The following is a 21826-nucleotide window of genomic DNA, read 5'->3' on the forward strand; positions in this document are numbered from 1 at the left end:
AGAGGAGTTTGCCATAAGTAAGGGTGAGGTTGGCACGGTACAGTGAATGAGAGTATTCGGCAGCTGCTCTGAAAGCCGTTACAGGAGCGAAACATTGCCAGGGCATTATTTACACCCTGTCAGCAGAGCACACAACACTTCCATGCATAATCACCCAGTCACAATGTCCAATGGGGCAACTGGCCTTTGCGATCATGCCACAGAGCCTCAGCTTTGTAGGAAAGCGATCAAGTTGGCTTGATCTGCATCGTGCATCATTTCCGATGTAATCGAGGAGTCAGTGCGTCTGGACTAGGCCACATCGTTGGAAAGGTCTCCTTGGAGCATGGCTCACTCCCATGGCAGTGGCCAATAAAATGAGCTTGCAACAAGTCTGGGCATTGATTCCGCCTCAAATTAGAGAAACCAGTCAAACTGCACATGAGCCTTTTGGGTATTCTGTGTGCAGCGATTCCACACACACACAAATGCTGAGATTTACAGCAGTTTTCGTTGGAAGGGCCACTATGGCCAGCTGTTTTTGAACATAAGCAGAGAAGGTTCCACTACATATTTCTTCCGGTAAACAAGCAGAGCAGATGCTGCGTGCAAAATCCCAAAGCACGAACATCAGTGCTGCTCACACCCCATCTGACAGAACCTCCCATCCCGGCACCCTATTCTCATTACGTCTGACTTTAGTGACATACATGGTTACGTGCTGGATCAGAACCAGATTGGGTCTGCTTTTACAGTAACATGAAGGAAGAATGGCTTTCTGCTTTTGGCATTCGTTTCCATCCTCGTGACCCCCTTACACTTCTGGAGTCTGCAGATGTTAAAAGAATGTGTGAACTGCTATTACACCTCATGCACGCACACCTTCAAAAACTTAAGTATTTACCTTGAGCTTGGCCATCTATTTTGTCAGCTGGAAAGCAACACGATCATGTAACCCAACAAAGCATTTACCTTCACTTGCTGTAGCATTGGGTCAGATCCCACCTGGTCGAGTGATGCAACAACCCCATATCTAATAGATTAGCAAAGGAACAGACAGGTCACTCTTGTTTACAAGTCTACAATGGGATGTGTACAAGCCATCACCAGTGACAGTTGTGTGCAAACACTACAACAGGTTGCTCCAGGGCTTACTGACATGTTCAGGCCCACCAGGTTAAACATATAGATTTTATACCACTTTGAACTGTATGCGACAGTACATTTTCAGGGGCAGGTGTCCCTTTCCTGGCTCACTGCTTTACACGTCCATTATATTACCAATGAACACTGCTTCACTTGGGGTGTACTCACACTAGGCACGGTTGCCTTGAACCAAGCCCGAGTGCAATTATCCCCCCTACCCACTCCCCCACTGGCCCGCACTCACACTTGCACTAAACTTTCCAGGCCAGAGCACTCTTACATCATGTATGAGATAACAATGAAAACCACTTACGTTTATGTTCTGCATAATAATCAATAATAATTAATTTATCATTTATGCCGTGCATTGATTTTCACTCGTAAAAAATTATTATAAGGAGACAGTTGAGGTTGATTAAATAATTTGCAGCTGTACGAGGGTTTTTTTAAACAAACTACATTTCCCTTTAATCAATAAGGTAAGTACCAGAGTCGTACCTAAATATACTTGATTTAATAAAATGTATTGAAAAGTGTAGTGTAGTAGTAAAAGAATATGTTTGTGGTCGTAATGATGACAGTAGTGCACACAAAATAGTATTTGTTCCGTGCTCCGGTGCGGTTAGCACTCACACTGCATGCGTATCGCGCCCAAGCCAAACCGAACCGTGCCCTGGCCCACCTCTTCCAACCAAATCGCACCCGAGCGCAGCTATTTGATAATAGGTTATCAAAATAATCAACATGTATAGAAACACACAGGGGGCATTATGGGTGGTGCAGACAAAAGCAACACTGCTGTCTCTGTTTCAGACAGTTGAGGAGAGGGCTCACTCCATAGCACGTCATTCAGGAGTTTCCCTCACCCCCGACATCTCCCTTCTGCCACCAAACACTCCTTTGTTCGGGAATTTCTTCAGCGGAGAGAACTTTGCCTTGTTCTAGCACAGCAACACCAATGATTTCAAATTTAATTCGACCTACCTTGTCACTATCAAACATTTCAGGGTTTTTTCAGCATCTGCATTGAAATGTTGAGTTTCAGTGCCAGCATTACGAACCAAATCTATGATAAAAGACCTTTTTAACATCTACAATTCTTCATGTGTTGGAATTTGCTCTGTTTATACATTCCTCTGGGGTAATAAAAACTCCAGGCTCTTGTATAGGCCTGAGACTGGCGTTCAGTGTCACCAGGCTGAACGTGATTTCTGGCAAACGCTTAATACATTTTATTCCGGTTTATTGTAACTGGATTCTAGACTGAATTTGCTTTGGGGGTCTCCATTTTACAGCTCTCTCTTGCTAAGGAGCCTAGGTTAGACATGAAGGTTAATAGGTTTGTGATCTGATCAAGGAGCCTCACATTTGATGGTAAAGAAAGCCGGCCCAGCTGAACAAACCTGAAGTCACAGCATCCACACAGTGAAGCTCAGCCAAACGAACCCACATCATGGTTTGAAGTCCATGTGCCAGGCAACTTGCCTTTATGGAAAAGGAAAAATCTCCACTGGAAAAGTCTGGCCTATAGCCATTATATGAAAATGAGGCCCTGGTCGCCCGAACAATGCCATTCTTTCAGAGGGAAATCAGACAGGCCTTGGGAACGTTGGCAGAAAGACAGACACGGACCAATTGTACAGGTTCCTTCTCATTCTTTCTGCCAACCATACAGCATCATTATCACCAATGGTTACCTCAGACTATTTCAGACTAATCTAAACTGGCTTCCTTAAACCACACGGATGAAAAGTGGCTCCAGTCTCTGATGAGGTAGAAGACGTAGATGGCAAAATTTCTCCTTGAGGTGTATTTATTGCTCAATCTGCCAATAGTTCCTTTAACTAAATAGAAAACTACTTCACCTTGAGTTTTCAGTTGAATAGCATTGAGTTAGGGTCTGTTCACATCAAAAACGATAACTATAAAGATAATTATAACAATAACACCAATGGACAATTATAAGAACACACTGCAATAATGTTGTCGGTTCTTTATTAAGATCACATTGATTCTGATTGGCTGCCAATGTTTTTATTTATCGGCTAGAAAAAAATCATTCTGAAAGCGATTCTAATAATATTGTTCCTCTGTCATTATAATTAGATGTGTAGGGCCCTATGAAATCCATTTAACTTTTTCCCAAATTCATGGGTTTTTTTTTTTTTTCATTTACATTTTTCTGAATTACATTTTTTTCTGCTTAAAATTTTCTAGGCTCGGTTTTGATATTTAAATGAAATTGTATTTATTACATAAACATTTTTAAGGCCCTGGTAAATGTTCATATACTCATATTGCTGACGCAGAGGCTGAAAACAAAACTCTTCACTTGGTGTGGACTTTAGCCTTGAAAGCAGCCACATGAAGTGATTTTATGCACAAGAACAATTGAAAGCTTTGTTTGTCCACTTTACCATATTTATTTGATTAAATATGAAAGATCTTGGCCTGTCACATATTGGCAAGCCACCACTGGGAAGGGGGACTTGATTTATTAATATTTGAAATTTCTATGCCTCAAGTGCCCTGTTGCTCAACAAACAAGATGCCAAGTTTAAAGCCATTTTCAAAAGCCATTAAAGAAGATATAATAGCAAACTAAAGCAACAAGATGAGGAACTAGTACTCAAAAAGTCCCATAGGAGCAAAAGGTCACTGGTCAGATTGTTATAAATGAAGATTTCCGAGTCAGAACCTTCAGGAACTCTATAGAGATATTTTAGTAAAAATAAGAACCTTTTACAAAAAAGGTTGAAAAGAAAAAACAGTCAGTCTATCTTTCAGAAGCAATGAGAGCAATGCAGCCTGACACTGCCAAAGAGAGCAGGACAGAGAGAGAAAACTCATCCAACCATCTGGATGTGCACTAGGAAGAAGTCCAGGAGGCAGTTAAATTCATTCCAAGTCCCTGACCGACGTGCGACTGCCACGTAGCTGTTAATGCAGGAGGACAGAGAAGAGGGAAGAGGCTGTCTTATTTCTGCAGAAACACTTTCCCACAGTGCAACACAAGCACATCTGCCTGTCTGCTACACGGCACAATATTACTGAACTGCAATCTCACAGTTTTGATGTAATTTAACAATGTTATAATGATCACTTGGAAAGGTTCATAATAATAAAATATACTTATGGGCGTCAGACATTTTCACAAGTCTTTGAGGTGGTCTCCAAGCCTCAACTCCTTGGGTAATAATTTGTATTCACTTCTATACTTATAGTCAAAGAGCAATTCATTTTGTTTCATTATTCACAAATCAAATCAAGTCAATTAATTACAATGTTGTTATTGTCAACTAGAAACTAAAACTACAGAAATATAGCCGAAATAGAATAAAATGAATGAAATAAAATTAAAAACTTCATCTAATATTTGATATATTTTGCCTTAGCAGCTAACTGAAATAAGGTGAAGCATTTAATAGAGCTAAATAGAAATACTAAACAAATGAGAAAAGCACATAAAATTACTCAATTGAAATAAACTGAAAATATATTTAAAAAAAATATCAAAGATCATTCAAAACATCAACAAGCACTATAATAGTACATTATTTGAGACTTAAAGATAGTTTACCCAAACAAACAAAAAAAGCAACCCTTTATTTTAAGGTGTCCTTGTTAAACATTACATGTACTTACTATTATAATAACAACTAATTATGCATAAGTACATGCAAGTAAGCCTAAGCCAAATCCTAATTCTAACCCTACCCATATACTTAGTACATGTAGTTAATTAATACTACTCAGAACTGTATAATTGCACTGTAACAAGGACACCTTCAAATAAATATATAAGTGAATATATACACACCAAGAAAAAAAAGCATGGACAAAAAAGAAAAGTTATTTTTGGGTGAACTATCCCTCTTTGTGTGACGTTTCAAACTCAGATTTCCATTGCTCAAGTAAATAAATGCAGCTCTGAAGAAATAACCTCTTCTAACCAGATTTAAAGTGAAGAATGCGGTTTGGTGTGTGACATTAAAGAACTAATTTCTACAGTGGCTCTTGTAGTGGGACGGTCTAGACTTGTCAGTGACTCAGTCTGTCCACAAACAGGAAACAACAGTAATGTCTAAAATACCTCCAATATGCACCTCGCTACTAAGAGTTGAAACAGCCAGTTCACCACACAGCTCACACATCTCAGCTCTCCTGAGTTTTTTTTTTTTTGGCACACTGAACTTGTGTTTAGACCAAGCTGAGAGGAAGCGGCCTAACTCCCACAAACACATGAATATGACTCATTCCATACCCATGGCTGTGCTTCAAGATTTTCCTTCTCTTTTCCTTTTTTTTAAGCTTAACAAAAGAGTTCAGTCTGAGGGAGATCAGAACATTAATCCAAAGCAGTCAGTCCATTCACATGTGCAGTTATAACAGAGCAAGAGTGGGATTTTACAAAGTCAGACTATAGTCTACATGTGTCTAAATATGCATTACTCAATAATTAAAATGTTAAATATATGCCGTGCATCATCTCTGTCTTACATCGAAAGTGGATAACATTGAGGCCAATTGTAGTCCAGAAACATCCTAGACAAAACTGAGCTACAAGTAAATTATCTAGTCTGTTATTCTAAACTAGAACATAACATTATTTATATAGAAATGTTTAGTTTGATGAAAATTCTAAGGCAAGAAATGGCTTTCTACTGAGCTGTCCTCAGGAGCTGCTTGCAAATGCAAAATGCATTGCGATCAGTTGAGTTTGTTCCACATACAAACAACTCTTATGAACCAGTGCTCTTAAGGGAAGCAAAAACATACAGCAGGATGAATGTAGCCAGATTTCTAAAATTAATGACTCATAAAATGGCCCTTTAAAAATAATTAATAATAATAATCATAAAGACGAATTACTGGTTTTGAATCAGTCTAATTTGAACATAATTTAAAGTCTTAGCCTAGAGAGAATTTTTGTTAAATATATATATATATATATATATATATATATATATATATAAGCATTAGCAATGGACACTATAAGTGAATTCTACCCAAATGAAGTAACTGAATCAAAATTGTAATCGAATCAAAAGATTGTGATTTAGGATCTGAACAAATCAGGAATTCTCAGCCAAAGAAAATGTATTAAGTGCTTCTACAAAGTTTGGGATTGCACTCACAGAGGTGCCATTTTTAAGCCATTAGCGCTTTTCTCAAGAAAACACATTCATCCTCCTCTTCCCGTCCGTTACAAGCCACAAAAATGACAACTCTGAGAATCAACTGAGAATCAAATATTTTTCAAAATAGGATATGTGCTTACTAAGTCTTTTCAAGACACCAACTCATAAACCACAAATGTCCCCACACAATCTTCCCTACAAGTTTACATTGCAGTGCAAAGATGCCACTTTCGTCCACATTTGGATGGACATATTATGGTCCTGGAATGCTGAATGAGTCAACACTTTGGAACGGTCGAATCTTATGCCCAGGCCAACATTCAGGGCTCCCCCAGCCCCCAGCCGAATGCGGCGTGATGAATTCAGTCGGAGGAAGACACAGGGAATGGGGTGGAGGGTGTTGAAATCGGGGGACAGATTTTGCTCATTTGTCCCACATGGCTAAACACGCTCAAAGGAGCAGCTCAGTTTAAACAAACATAACCACTTCCTCCTCACTGCACACAAAGCCTTTAAACAGAAACCCGTCCGTCGCTCCTCACTGGGTCATTTGGGGGAAAGAACAGCTAGCCGCCAAAACACAGCCTTCCCTGTGTGGCTAAGCATCTGCAGACACCCTAAAAAAAACTCAAACATAGCCCTGCTCCTCAACTTCACCTCACACACCTAAAATACCATTACAGCAGACTCAGCTTCCATACAAGGAATATATCAGTGTCAGTCACTGAGAGAAAGGCACTGGCATTTACTGAGCTTCCTACTTCTTTATAAACATACCATACTAAATTAGGATGCTGTACCACATCGGTTATCAGTAACACTTTAGATTAGGGCACACATATTCACTATTAACTAAGACTTTTCCCCTCAATAAACTCCTAATTTACTGCTTATTGATATAGTTAGTAAAGTAGTTTTTTAATAGTTAAGATTAGGTTTGGGATAGGGTTAAAGGATCTATATAGACAAGGCATTAATATGTGCTTTATAAGTACTAACGGTAGCCAATATGTAATATGCATGCTTTTCAATATTCATTAGTGGTTGTTAAATTCACTTATAAAAAGAACTACTTTTTTTTTTTTAAATGTAAAGAAAAAATTATTAATAAACAATATGCAAAAACAGTTTACTATCTTTTTTTTTTTTAAGTAAAAAAAAAATCACCTATGGTTTTATATGAATGTGCAATATAATATAAGAAATATAATAAGTGTTATATATTTATGTGAAATACATATTTTACAGATTTTTTTTTATTTACTATACTTCACCTTTTAATTTTTGTATCATTTATTTTTTTGCTATCTTTAAATAAATAACATTTATTATCCACCAATAAATGTTATGTATACGTGAAAGCAGCATTTAAAACTCGTTTGCTCATTCATTGAAGTGCTTTATATTTAGGGCTGGGCGATATACAAAAAAAAATTATATCTCGATATTGTCAAAAGTTTTACGATATTCGATATATATCTCGATATGTTTGCATTTGCATTTAAATAATAAAAAATAAAACATGATTTTCTTTTGCCCATTAAAAAAAAAAAAACTATTTAGATTAAACAGCTAATTTAAGCAGTTAAAAAATCTAGACCAAGAGATCACTTACTGCTTTTTATTAAATGAATACATGTAGGCCTATATGTAACTGAAGCAGTGCAAATTAAGTAACAGTTACAGAAAGGGCATTCTGTCAACTTTTTAGTGCATGCAATTCACAATTTAAACTATGCAACTAGGATAAGTATTTTATTTTAATTTTTTTTAAAGTTTTTAAGCTAAAAACACAAGTCTGTCAAGTGTTTGTGGTTTTAAGAGAAGCTCTGTGGCATGAAACTATGTTCCTACTGACACTAAAAACCCTCTTAGATGGGGAGCTAGTTGCTGAAGCACATAGCAATTTCTTATATATAAATATATATAAATGAATACCAAAGACTTTTGCATTCTCTCTGTCTATATTATGGAAACTGGTAAACATATCAGTGAAATTCCCCAATAGTAATTCCAAATGGCCATAGCCTATGTTTCTCTATTCAAACATCAGCGGTCGAGTAAGTGCATTTATTTTGCGATCACAAACAATACAGTTGAGATCTCACGACAGAACACAGATCGGCTGAACGACGCTTTCATTAGATCGCTCAATTCCAGCTTGTTAGTGTTTTCAGATTATCGTCGGCGGCTCTTCCGCAATGAGGAGTGAGCACGTGTGCATGGTTGCCAGATTGCTTAAAATAAGCAAACACCGGGCAGAAAATGTATCCTTGTAACAGTGGAGCTCTGATTCGGAGATTTAAACTCTTGTTATCTGGCAACCGCTATCATTACAGCTCTCGTAGTAGAGGGGCGTAGAGCAGTCAGCACAGGTTCCTTTTTTGGACATTCGGCGCGTTCTTTTGGGAAAGTATGCTTGAATTTGAAATATTCGATATTCCCGATATATTCAAATTGTACATCGTCGTCAAAATTCTTCCGATATTATCGCTAATATTCGATATATCGCCCAGCCCTATTTATATTTAATTTTGACAATACATAACTTTAACATCAGCTGTTTATTGCCTATGAAGTGCGAAAAACAGGAACAGAAAAATAAATTACAGGTAAATAATTTATTGCAATCAAAAAAAAAAACTGGCAGTCCTCTACAGGAATGTTAAGGAGCAGGCTTTTCACCCCTTGTTGACTCTGGAATGCTGAAGAAAGCGAAAATTCAACATTGACACATTCCTTCAGTGCCACCTGGGATGCCACTGGCAATGGCTGCCATTCCCACGACCTCTCTGCTTACTTTATTTTGGTAACTTCACACATCCAAAACATGGCTATCGAACAAAGAGAGATCAGCAGTACTAATCCAAAAGAATAATATGAATTAGCTAGAAAAATTCACCGGGCTGAAACAGATCTGGGCAGTAAGAATGGATAGCCCCCATCCACCCCTCCCTGCTCTCAGAGGTCAAAGGGTGAAATTCCTCATCTTCCATCAGGCCTCCAGATTTCACACACTATAAGGGGAGTGCTTGAGGAGTACGCCTGTCACGACAACAACTATTTGTTGTGCAATATATTGCCCCAGAAATAATTTCTATAAGCAATTTTATTGTTATTTTAAGACCAATGCGATAAGTCGATATATTGATTATTGCGACAGGCCAAATGAGGAGGGGGATGGGTTAACAAGACCTGGTGAGATGGAGGGATTATGGGAGGTGTTGGTCGAAGATCCTGCTGGTAGGGGGGGGTGGGGGGGTGGTAGCATAAGAAAACAAGAAGTGTGGGACTACAAATATATGCACAGTGGCACTGCTGACATGTGTTTGCACAGGGCAGCTGGAGATGGGATCAGCCACAGCATACGTACTGTAGACGCTTATTGTGCGAATTACAACAGATCAGATGGAGTTAGCAAAGGCTAAAGTGGCAAAAAAATACACAACAAATGCATCTTATGCCAGGCTCTCATTGCACATGCATGCTGGCTAAAAGCATCATTAATGAGCTGCTGCCACATCTGAAGTTTCCATCGTCCAGCTAACAGCGGCCATCTCTGCACTCTGAATGCTAATGAAAGCACGAACATACACCAGAGGCCACCTGACCAAACACTGAGTGTTTTTCCGCTGTGCTTTTAGCTAAATGGGCAAGCCTGGCTATTTGAATAATGCATTGGCATGACGGAGTGGATGCATGTCAGGAATCAGTGTCATGGAGTGAGCCGCAGCATCTGACCCTCTCCACCAACTGGAAAACAATAGATAAACCAAGCTGTGTTTCGCATTGTGAAACATTTAAAAGTACAGCAATGGAATACAACAGTTTCCATAGGTTTTTACAACTCAAAAATGTTATCATATCTGACTGCCTGAAAACAGGTTAATGTATTATAGCTTATAGTATTTTTTGTTGTTGTTGTAGTTTTTTTTTGTTATCAGTCTCACAAAATTAATCTAGCCTATAGTAATTGACTAATTGGCTTAATTTTCTTAAACTTGTGTAATTTTGAATCTGTATGACTTTCATTTATGGAACACAAAGAGGGATATTTTAAAGAATGTTTAAAGAAGTAACTTTCAAACCAAGCAACTTTCTGTTGGTCAGTGCAGTGAATTTACATGAGCAACTTGAAAATGGGTGAAATCTGCACGGGGATCTTTTACTTCCTCGTGTGAATCTCCTGATTGCACAGATTCCTATTGGAATGACTGTATTCCGTCTGTAGAATTTCACCAAGAAACTGTACATTTAATGCACCTTAAGGGTCCACAACTCCTTTAAACATTGTATACAGTTGTACAGGCTTTGAAACAACTTTGGGAGTGAGTAAATAATGACACAACATTCTCTTTTAAACAAACAGTAAGCATGTTAAGCTAAAGATATCTAAAATCTACATCAACTAGTAAATTTTTTTCAACTCTAGTTCGTTGTTGTAAGAGATGCGAAACAAAGCAGTCGAAATAAGGTATATTATGGCATCCAGCAACAGCATCCTGCAGCTTGTCTCTTATAATGCTGGCTGAAGTGACGGGTGTACAGTTAGGTGGAGAGGCAACGGTCTAGAGAAAACGGTGGGAAATGGAGTTGAAAGGCCTCTTTTATCTTCATCTAAATCAACTGTCAACAATAGAGTAAATCACCAAGAAAGATGCCTGACATACAAACATAGCAGCACTGTGTCAAACAAACATGCAACAAGACGATGCTAAGAGCGCAAAAGAGACATGCATAAAAACAATAGCACAATGATTACTGTTATGCAGAACCCTGCTTTTAGCTCCACTGAATGACGCTATATGTGGCCGTGGTTGGCTGATTGAAGATGAGCAGCAGGATCCTGATTCATGGACCAGCTGACGGCCACATCATCACCACATGCATATTTCCCAAGCGCTAATGGTTAAAGCACAGATACAAACTTGCTCTGTCTTGCTTAACAGTTAGAGAGACGCTGGCTTTCTCTGTCTAATGAGGTCAAGGGAAAACAGCGCACTTGAGAGTCTAATGATAAGATCTACTCATCTTTTTCCAAAACATACAGCAGATGAAGGACATTGAGTTCATTGGATGCTATGGAGACAAAGTATAAAATAGAGAGAGTCGTTCCTAGAAAAATTCTCTGAACCAGCACAAGATAAAAAAAAATAAATAAAAAAATCACATTTTACAACGTCTACTGACCAATAAATGTGACTAAGTGATGTGAAGTTGTTTCAAAGGGCACCAGTCTGAGAAAATCAGGAAACGTCTTCAAGAAGGTGGACTCTCCGCTGCAATTAGGAACAATCACAACAGATTTTATCACGCTGCACTGCATAACATCAGCACACATCAAAGCACAGTCCTGCTCCCAGGATGATGGGGAACTGAAGGGGGAGGGTACGAGCGCATGTGCGGTATTTGAGGTGCCCCTGGGGAAACGGACCTCCAGCTCACCAGGTACAACCCCATGACCTCAAAGGAAGAGCACATTCCTGCAGCTATGCCCAATCAGGAAGTTTAACTCCCCATCCCAGCTCTCTCAGCGCAGCACCTAGACTGAAGAAACATTGGCTGTCGTAGCCGATCCATCAGATACTGGCTAAAAAAAATAATACAGATATTTTGTTTTAAAACTGTCTCAGATATATGCTGGTTGTGGGTCCATGGAAAACTACAGTTGTATTGCTAATTTTTTAGCACATTTTCCTAGTTAGTGCATACTTTTGAACATTGATTCTCAACTTTTTTGACTCAAGTCCTCAATCTATATGTAGCATTAAACAGCCAATCTTTGGTCACTTTTGACATTTTTCTATAGTATACTGTACAGTCACATGGTCACTATCGTCAAATAAACCCAGACATGGTTTCTTTTGCAAAAAAAAAAAAGGCTATTTACAAAATAAATTAATATTAAAATTGATGTAACTTTAACTGGCATTATTCAGAAATATGTGTTTAATGCTGCAACTGACCAATCAGAAAAAACATTCCAGAGCACTGCATAATGCAAGCAGAAAATGCAGCAACCCAATGTTTTATTTATAGATTTAATTTATGGCTCTTACAGAATTTGTTTAATATAAATTCACTTGTCTTTTTTGACAAGATTGAAACTAATTTCAGCTTTGTGTGCATCTGAAAAAAAAACAAGTATAAAGAAATTGGCCCACAAGTATAAAGAAATAAAATGCAAGATAACAGTAACAGGAGCTAAAGCAAGCAGGTCAGAACAAATTATCACCCAATGGGAAGTATTAAGAAAATTCCTTTATGCTGAAAAAAAGAAAAGAAAAACTGATAAATGACATGCATATAGAATATTGTACCAGTATTCCATTGTTTTATATAGCTAAGCTTATTTTATTTCCTCCTCTGATGATCACCTATTAGCCCCAGTCCCTTGTTGAGAAGGTTTGCAGAAACAAGACGATAATAAGGAGCTGAGAAATGCAACATCTTATTTTTCTGCAGCTATTTCTTTAATAAAACATGGATTCTTTATTCTGCCCCAGCGCAATCATTTACATTTTTAGAAAAAGTTATGAAATCCCTCACTCAGCTGGAGAACTTCAACCTGACGTCATTTTCTGCAGATCACATTTCTCCTCTCACAGATAATGTGCTTCTTTCTCTCCAATAAGACCTCTGGATCCAGGCAAGAGCAGAAATCATATAGCACAAACTATCTAAAAGCGTTATTTCGGTGACCAACAAAATCATCCAAGAAATTAAAAGCGACCTTTAAAAGTCTTTTTCCAGAGCTGCTAATAAGTGCGCTTTTATTCCCAACACGAAGGAGCAATCAGTACTTTCTGACGTTTGGGGGAAAAGATGCACAGCGTTGCATTAAACCAAAACAATAAAAAGAAACAAAGTATCAAGTCGAGCACAATATGTGACCGAACAACGCCAGCAGCACAAAATGTTTTCCTCCATAAAAATATACAGCTGTAGAAGAATAGGCTGTCTGGAATACTAGGGCATGATGGTGTTGACCACCTTCATTTCATCCTTCACGTCATCAATCATCATTCCCGAAATCTTTGCCAAATATAATTCGACATCATTCCAGCAACCGCCTGTTTTGGAATCTTATATTCGCCAAGGAAAGAAACCCATGAAAAGACTCAGCATCCCAAATGAATTTCACTTAAACAATTTGATACCAAGACTCATGGCTTTAACAAATTACGTTCTAATAAAGCTAAAAAGTATCGTTTTTAGACAACTGTAACGTTTACGTAACAGAACGCGCTACGTAGAACATCACAAACTCCCCAAAATTCCAAAGTTGGGATTCAGCGTAAACTGCGCCAATCGTTAGAAAGTTGCACGACGAGTTTTGAGCGTCTCTGGGCAAATATCGGTTTCTAAAAAGAATTCATGCAAAACTGTCAGTTTTCCTGCGGAGTTATGAAGTTTTCGGTCTCTTCTCCTGGTTTGGCCAACTAACCCAGACTCCCGGCGTCACCGCCATCCAGACACAAAAATGCACGCAACTTTCCGTTAGGAACATATTTCATCGTTTAATTGGGAAAAGGCACACAAACGCGAACTGTGGCAAAAGATAGCACTTAAAGGTGATAAGAAAAACTCACCTCGCTGCAATAAAATGATCTTGAAAGAAACTCCAGAGCTCCACTTTCACCCCAGACACAACTTTGGCAATCCCCGCTCCAGTCTGCTCCTCCAGCGCTCAGTCAGGGGGAGATTCCGCGGCCATCTCAATTATGTCCCACAGCACATGTGAGCTTGATCCTGCCCCTTTTACCGTAAACAACCATATAAACGACCTTCACAGAAGAGCCGAAGACAACCATTCAAAAGACACTCGCACAGACACAGCTTTTACTATACACCACACCAGCAGTAATAAACTCACCTTTCCTAAGATTTATTCATGCTGGGTTCAATGGTTCTAATCAGATTGTGTTTATGGATTTTTACAAGATCAAGGTAAAGGCAAAAAAGTTCTTTTTCTGTTTTTAATACAACTAGTTATTTTTTAAAAAATTATTTATTTATTTTTATTTAAATTTAGAACATGAGATGGATCTTTAAACTGTCATTCAAGTATGCAAGCTATTATAAGTCCACTGCATGTCCGTGACTCATGGCATAATCATGTAGGTAGGTATGTAGGTTTTAAAATCTCAAAATCAGAGGAGCACAGCTGAACAAACTCCATGCCCCTTGTTCTACACTTCACTTCTCTGACAGCGGCAGGCAGGTCACGCGCTGTAAATGTGTCTGCTGCCCCCAGCAGGACAGTTAAAGGAAGGACAGGAGAGCCCTGAAGAACACAGCTACTGTTAACATACTGTAGCATGTTTAGTGCTGCTTTTTATTAATTGCTCATATTGTATGCTGTGATAATTGATCCACCGTGGCATTTTTAGATTTTACATTTATAATAAGACGTGTTTCTTGACTGCCAAATGATTTGCGAAGGATCGTGACAGTAATGGCTGCTTCAGATTCAGCTTTGCCATCACAGGAAAAAATTACATTTTAAAATATATTGAAACAGATAACATCTTACTGACACAAACACTTTTAAACAGGATTGTATTAAAAAGTGTCAGAAGTTCAGAGGCAGACAAAGTAGGCTACACAACTCCATTGCTTAAGTGAAAGTACCGACAGAAGTACTTCCTTTTAAAATTTAAGTACCAAACATTTTTGTGTCAATGCACCGTTTTATTATTGCAATACCTTATGTCTCTGAAACAACTTACAATACATCCCACCTACTGAATACGCTGACTAGCTTATCTTTGGGTGAACTATTCCTATCTCACTGATGTGGTAGGTTTTAGCATTTAAATGAATTGCTTTAAGCCTGAATGATTTTGATGAAAAAGTGGAGGTCAAGCACACCTTAAAAAAAAATTTAAATAAAAAAGTGCCCCAATCTTTCATTTACAAAGTTTGAGTCATGATCCATATTTTCACAACACTATATGTCTTGCATATAGTGTTGTGAAAATATGGATCATGACTCAAAATGCAGAGTCCAGGTGTTCTTCTGTGACAGTGTGAAGTACTGTTGGTGTTGTAGAGGCTGAATGGTCAGGGGATTTCCTGGAGATCGAGATCTGGAGTAAATAAGGCACTGTAATCATCTTCGAACGGATATGTGCTTCTCTTAATCACAGACAGCTTCTGGCTGATACAGGATAGGGTGTTCCCTCCTGTTGAAGTTCCTGAGTGTCAGAGGTGTCCGTCTGGAACAGGAAGAGCTGATTCTCACATCAAAGCTCCTTCAAGGGTGTGGAGCACATCCCTCTCGTTCTCTGCTTTCTTCAGCTCAGGTCCAGTGTTGGGGAAAGTTACTGTTAAAAGTAATGCAATACAACGAGTTACTCCATAAAAAAGTTACTAATTTCTTACTTTTTATGGAAATTCATGTTACATTTACATTTTTCAATGTCTTCTTTTTCACATCCAAAAACTACATTTAAGAGTATTTTACTGTAAAATTATATGAAATGTCTTATTAGATCTACTAGTTTACCACCAATTACAGTAAGGAAACTTATTGTTGTTCTGCCTCAATTATTTCCTGATTTGCTGCTCATTAATAGTTAGTTAGGTAGTTAAAAATAAAAATGAATTGCGTAGATGCTGTAATTAACATACATGAGAGGTTCCTATGACTTCCAGTCATTGTTGTTTGATAGCTGACAGAATTTTGCATTTAATAGCTGTACAAATTCATATGAAATCCCCACCTTGTGAAATACTTGTTTTCTAATGAGATGGGGGTTGGACGATGCGGAAAGCTTGTGCATTTTCTGTTGAACTGAATTAAAATCATTTCCATCAGCAGCTGAACATGTGTTTCTACTCTGTATGTACACCAGAGTAATGCAATCTCCTCACATCTGCCAGAAAAGAGGTGGATGGAAAGTGATTATTATTCATGACATGCACAAAAAGAAAAAGACAGACAAAAGCCTGTGGCTTTATTGATCAGACCATGTTTTTCCCACCGTAGTATGTCATTGACAGCACAGGACAAACTTGAAGTTTTTCCCTGTATAGACACCTGGAAGAGCGTTTTGCAGATGGAATGAATGTGAAAACATTCTTTAGTGAGACTTCTCTCTGGAGACCAAAACAGCAGAAACAAATGAATTGCGCACAGTGAAAAACAGAAGACAGTTTCAAGAAGGTTTCACTGCTTGAATTCCTTCCCAGAATTCAGAAATCATTCTGCTTAACTCCACTACATCAGATTACAAGAATTTGCCAAAAGGCCTTTGTTCAATAAAACACATTAGATACACATCTTTTTATGTCCACAGTAAAAGAGTATTTTTAATTTTTTTTTATTATCAATCATTGTTTAAGGGGAACATTTCAATCCTGCGAGGGAATTTGTCCATTTCCATTTGATGGAAGATTTTCTTATGTCTTAAAATAGGAGAATTTAATTGTCTGATGGGACAATTTCATTAAAACTTATAAGAAATTTGAGAGATTAAATGTAAGAGCTTAACTTCTTATCAATTCAGGGATTGTTTTTATGGAAACTGTTTAAAACAGATTGGTATACGTATACGTGGTTTTTTTTAATGTATAGACCGTATCCACTGTGTTTATAACAGATTGGTATACGTATACGTTTTTTTAAATGTATAGAACGTATCCACTGTGTTTATAACAGATTGGTATACGTATACGTTTTTTTTAATGTATAGAACGTATCCACTGTGTTTATAACAGATTGGTATACGTATACGTTTTTTTAAATGTATAGAACGTATCCACTGTGTTTATAACAGATTGGTATACGTATACGTTTTTTTTAATGTATAGAACGTATCCACTGTGTTTATAACAGATTGGTATACGTATACGTTTTTTTAATGTATAGAACGTATCCACTGTGTTTATAACAGATTGGTATACGTATACGTTTTTTTAAATGTATAGAACGTATCCACTGTGTTTATAACAGATTGGTATACGTATACGTTTTTTTAATGTATAGAACGTATCCACTGTGTTTATAACAGATTGGTATACGTATACGTTTTTTTAAATGTATAGAACGTATCCACTGTGTTTATAACAGATTGGTATACGTATACGTTTTTTTTAATGTATAGAACGTATCCACTGTGTTTATAACAGATTGGTATACGTATACGTTTTTTTTAATGTATAGAACGTATCCACTGTGTTTATAACAGATTGGTATACGTATACGTTTTTTTAATGTATAGAACGTATCCACTGTGTTTATAACAGATTGGTATACGTATACGTTTTTTTAAATGTATAGAACGTATCCACTGTGTTTATAACAGATTGGTATACGTATACGTTTTTTTAAATGTATAGAACGTATCCACTGTGTTTATAACAGATTGGTATACGTATACGTTTTTTTAATGTATAGAACGTATCCACTGTGTTTATAACAGATTGGTATACGTATACGTTTTTTTAATGTATAGAACGTATCCACTGTGTTTATAACAGATTGGTATACGTATACGTTTTTTTAAATGTATAGAACGTATCCACTGTGTTTATAACAGATTGGTATACGTATACGTTTTTTTAAATGTATAGAACGTATCCACTGTGTTTATAACAGATTGGTATACGTATACGTTTTTTTTAATGTATAGAACGTATCCACTGTGTTTATAACAGATTGGTATACGTATACGTTTTTTTAAATGTATAGAACGTATCCACTGTGTTTATAACAGATTGGTATACGTATACGTTTTTTTAATGTATAGAACGTATCCACTGTGTTTATAACAGATTGGTATACGTATACGTTTTTTTAAATGTATAGAACGTATCCACTGTGTTTATAACAGATTGGTATACGTATACGTTTTTTTAATGTATAGAACGTATCCACTGTGTTTATAACAGATTGGTATACGTATACGTTTTTTTAAATGTATAGAACGTATCCACTGTGTTTATAACAGATTGGTATAGTATACGTTTTTTTAATGTATAGAACGTATCCACTGTGTTTATAACAGATTGGTATACGTATACGTTTTTTTAAATGTATAGAACGTATCCACTGTGTTTATAACAGATTGGTATACGTATACGTTTTTTTTAATGTATAGAACGTATCCACTGTGTTTATAACAGATTGGAAAATAGGTTGCCTTATGATTATGGTCTAGGTAGGATATTCATTATTTAAAGTCACAGTTCACCCAAAACTACCTACCGTCAGGACATCAAAATTGTAGATGAGATTTGAAGAAATCACCAGTAGATTCTTTGTAGTGAATGGGTGCCGTCAGAATGAGAGTCCAAACAGCTGATAAAAACATCACAATAATTCTTGCAACCCCAGTCCATCAATTAACCTCTTGTGAAGTGAAATGCTGTGTTAGTAAGAATTCATCAAGACATTTTAAACTTTAAACCATTGTTTTTCAGCTAAAATACTAGTCTTCTATCCATAACAACGCTTGCTCCAGTGAAAAGTCATCTCGTCTGAATCAGTTCTGAAAATATGAAGGTGGATTTTTGATGTGAGAGGACAACAGAGGAAGCGTCATGCATTATGGGCTTGTATTTTGGTTTAAAGTTGAAACATCTTGATGGATTTGTTTATTATAAACAAGCTTTTCGCTCTACAAGATGTTAATTGATGGACTGGAGTTGTGTGGATTATTTGTGAATTATTGTGATGTTTTTATCAGCTGTTTGGACTCTCATTCTGACGGCACCCATTCACTGCAGAGGATCAATTGGTGAGCAAGTGATGCTAAATTTCTCCAAATCTGTTCTGTTGAAGAAACAAATTCATTTACATCTGGGATATCTGAGGGGGAGTACATTTTCAGCAAATTTGAACTATTCCTTTAAATAACAATGTCCTGTATTAATGTAATTGATGAAAAGAGCTTTCAAAGTGCCATATTTATTTTATTAATATTTAAAAGTTTGAATCTAATTATATCTTATAGTTTAATATAACATGAAAGATAATATTTTATTATAATTTATTTTATTTATCATTTAATCACAAATATTTCAGTTGAGAAATGCAATATGAATATGTACATAAGCAATACAGTGCAGTAAGTGTCAGAGCAGCTTTCTGGTGTGCCATCTCTGTGACAGGCCTCTTGTGTATCATAAGAGGATAATATATTATATATAAAAAATAAATAAATTAAAAAATGTATATATATATATATATATTTATATCAATATATTTATAATTTTAATTTTTTTCTTCTTTTTTTTTTGCACATGCACCTCCCTACTATCCCTATTAATATTATTGTTCCTTGTCATTTACCAATGAATAGTCTATAGACACTGTATAAATTGACATTTTTATTTGTTTTCATAATTTTCCAAAAGAAAAAAAAGGGAAAATTCATGCGAACACCAGAGCCATCTCATCAAAGCACTTAAGAGATTGCACCACTTAAGTCCAATCTTTCACCATCTGCAAGCAAGACATATCAAGTCCAAAAGAAAAAAAAAGAACACATAGAAAGATATAAAACACAAAAAAAGATAAAAAGAAGAAAAATCGCACACTAACAAGTTTTGTTTTTTACAGCTTCTGTAGCTGCCAATAGCTGTCCAGAAGATCAGATTTGCATAGCGTCAATGTGCTAGTGGTCAAAATGAACCAGGATTGTAGCATTAGTCAAGTTTAGTTTCAGCTTTGTGTTTTCATCTCAATATCTAATTGTCTCAATAAAAGTGTAACACACTACAGTTGTATTGTATTGCTGTTTTTTTTTTCTAAGTGCTACTTGCATGTCATTATTGGCAGAAACATGTCCAGTTGATTGTCACCTGTCAATGAATTCATATTGAATTCCTTCATAAAGCCCCTGCTCACTCAGCTTAATGCACATTATATAACACTGGCAGTTAGAGATATATCATAATTTAAACATACCCTACCACTCAGTGGCAGAGTCAATCACATGGGAAAAATAAAATACAAAGACATTTACAGTGGCTATATAAAATAAATGTCCTAGGTCAAAAAAGAGCTAGACTACAGTACAAGAAAAAGCTACTGGTAAACCATGAAAATGGCTGGCCAAACAAAACCACTTCACATATATAAATATATTACACTAATTACATAAACCAAAGAGTGTGATGGAGTGGAGGCACACAGAGAGACATTTGAAAACACTGATCAGGCTGGCCAGCACTAAGAGACAGTCACTTGTTAAAGCTGATTTGTGTCATTTTAGATTAAATAAACACTTTCTCAAAATCCCAGTTTAATGGCAGAGGACTATAAGCAAGCGTATGTTGGTTTCCCTGTAAACACTGTTGCTCTGTGGTGTTTGGAGTGGTATTAGTTTACTGACCAAAGGCAGAATAGTTTGAGATGGTTATTTTTGCAACTCCAATTCGTTGTACATTGCATGAGTCAACAGTAGAAGAGAGTACATGAGCACTGAATTATGATTGAGTGATCAACCAGGGGTCAGAAGGACTGTGGTCTTCTGTATAATCTTAAACAGTGCGTTAACAATGCCCAAGCCAAATAAATAGTGCTTTACACCTCTCTTTACCTGATTACAGGCGAATTAAATACATACACAAAATGCTACAGGACAGATGTCTCTGTACAACAAAGATGAAAAGCATGATGAAATTATATATATATATATTTCATGTTTGCATGGCCATTTCAACACATTATATAGCTGAGAAAGGACATTTCCAAAAAGTACTTTCAAGTCTTAAGATTGTCCTGGTCAGTTCGTCTGGAAATATGTAAATGGAGGTTTGCTGTCTTAAGTTCAAACACTGTAAAAGTCACAACTTAGTCTTTTCTTAAAGCAACAACATGCAATACCATCAGTGACCACTGGGAGCAACACGTTTGCACCGTTGCCACGTCCCTTAAACATAATGTGCAACAAAGCATAGCATAGGACATGTGCTGATCTCATGATTAAATGTCTGATTTAGTCAAGAGAACTAGTTTCGTTGTGTTGCGTGGCACACAAGTATAAAGTCTCTCTAGTTTTCCTCCCCACCCTTTAAAAATATATGGCAGCATTACATATAGTTTCACTCACATTAAAGCACATTCTAAACTCTGTCTAAAGTTACTAAAAAAGTCCTTTTGTTTCACATCAAAGTCTTTGTGAAGGGTGGATGGAACCAGCCGGCAGTTTAATTTGAGGGGAGTGGATGTGATTATCGGTAAGAGAGTGAAAAACAATGAGTTTACATTTACATGTTAAGACATATTGCACATAAAGCCTTTTTGTGGGTGTCTGAAGCCTTTTGGTTTTAGAATTAGTTCTATTGCACACATGCACACACACACAAATGTCCTTAATGAAATGTAGAAAAATGTTTTCCCTTTTTGACGTGTGAGGAAAAATATGGCATGGTGGTTATCCGTACAAAAACGGCGACTTATGCCGATAAATCAGATATGACCAGCTTATCCATTTTATTTCCAATGTCTGAGGAGACCGTGAGATCATCTGACTCGTAATCGTCATCAAAAGATCTGCAAAAGCAAGCGTGCAACAGTTACGCTTTATACTCCACATACAGATAGT

At 36.8% G+C, this 21826-nt stretch overlaps 2 protein-coding genes across 4 annotated transcripts in view; both read right to left on the minus strand.

Moving 5' to 3' along the window:
* Positions 1-14016, minus strand: part of fndc3ba (fibronectin type III domain containing 3Ba) — a 148005-nt gene extending 133989 nt beyond the window's left edge. The window contains exon 1 of the mRNA XM_059501909.1: positions 13859-14016. The gene's annotated coding sequence lies outside the window, so the exon portion shown is untranslated. The remainder of the gene's footprint in view (positions 1-13858) is intronic.
* Positions 14017-19591: 5575 nt separating this feature from the next.
* Positions 19592-21826, minus strand: part of ppp2r3a (protein phosphatase 2, regulatory subunit B'', alpha) — an 81022-nt gene continuing 78787 nt past the window's right edge. For all 3 annotated transcript variants that reach the window (XM_059501910.1, XM_059501911.1, XM_059501912.1), the window contains one exon: positions 19592-21774. In XM_059501910.1, coding sequence (XP_059357893.1) covers positions 21678-21774 — 97 coding nt within the window. In that variant the 3' untranslated portion in view covers positions 19592-21677. The remainder of the gene's footprint in view (positions 21775-21826) is intronic.

This window comes from Carassius carassius, chromosome 20 (assembly GCF_963082965.1).
Source record: "Carassius carassius chromosome 20, fCarCar2.1, whole genome shotgun sequence".
Lineage (NCBI taxonomy): Eukaryota > Metazoa > Chordata > Actinopteri > Cypriniformes > Cyprinidae > Carassius > Carassius carassius.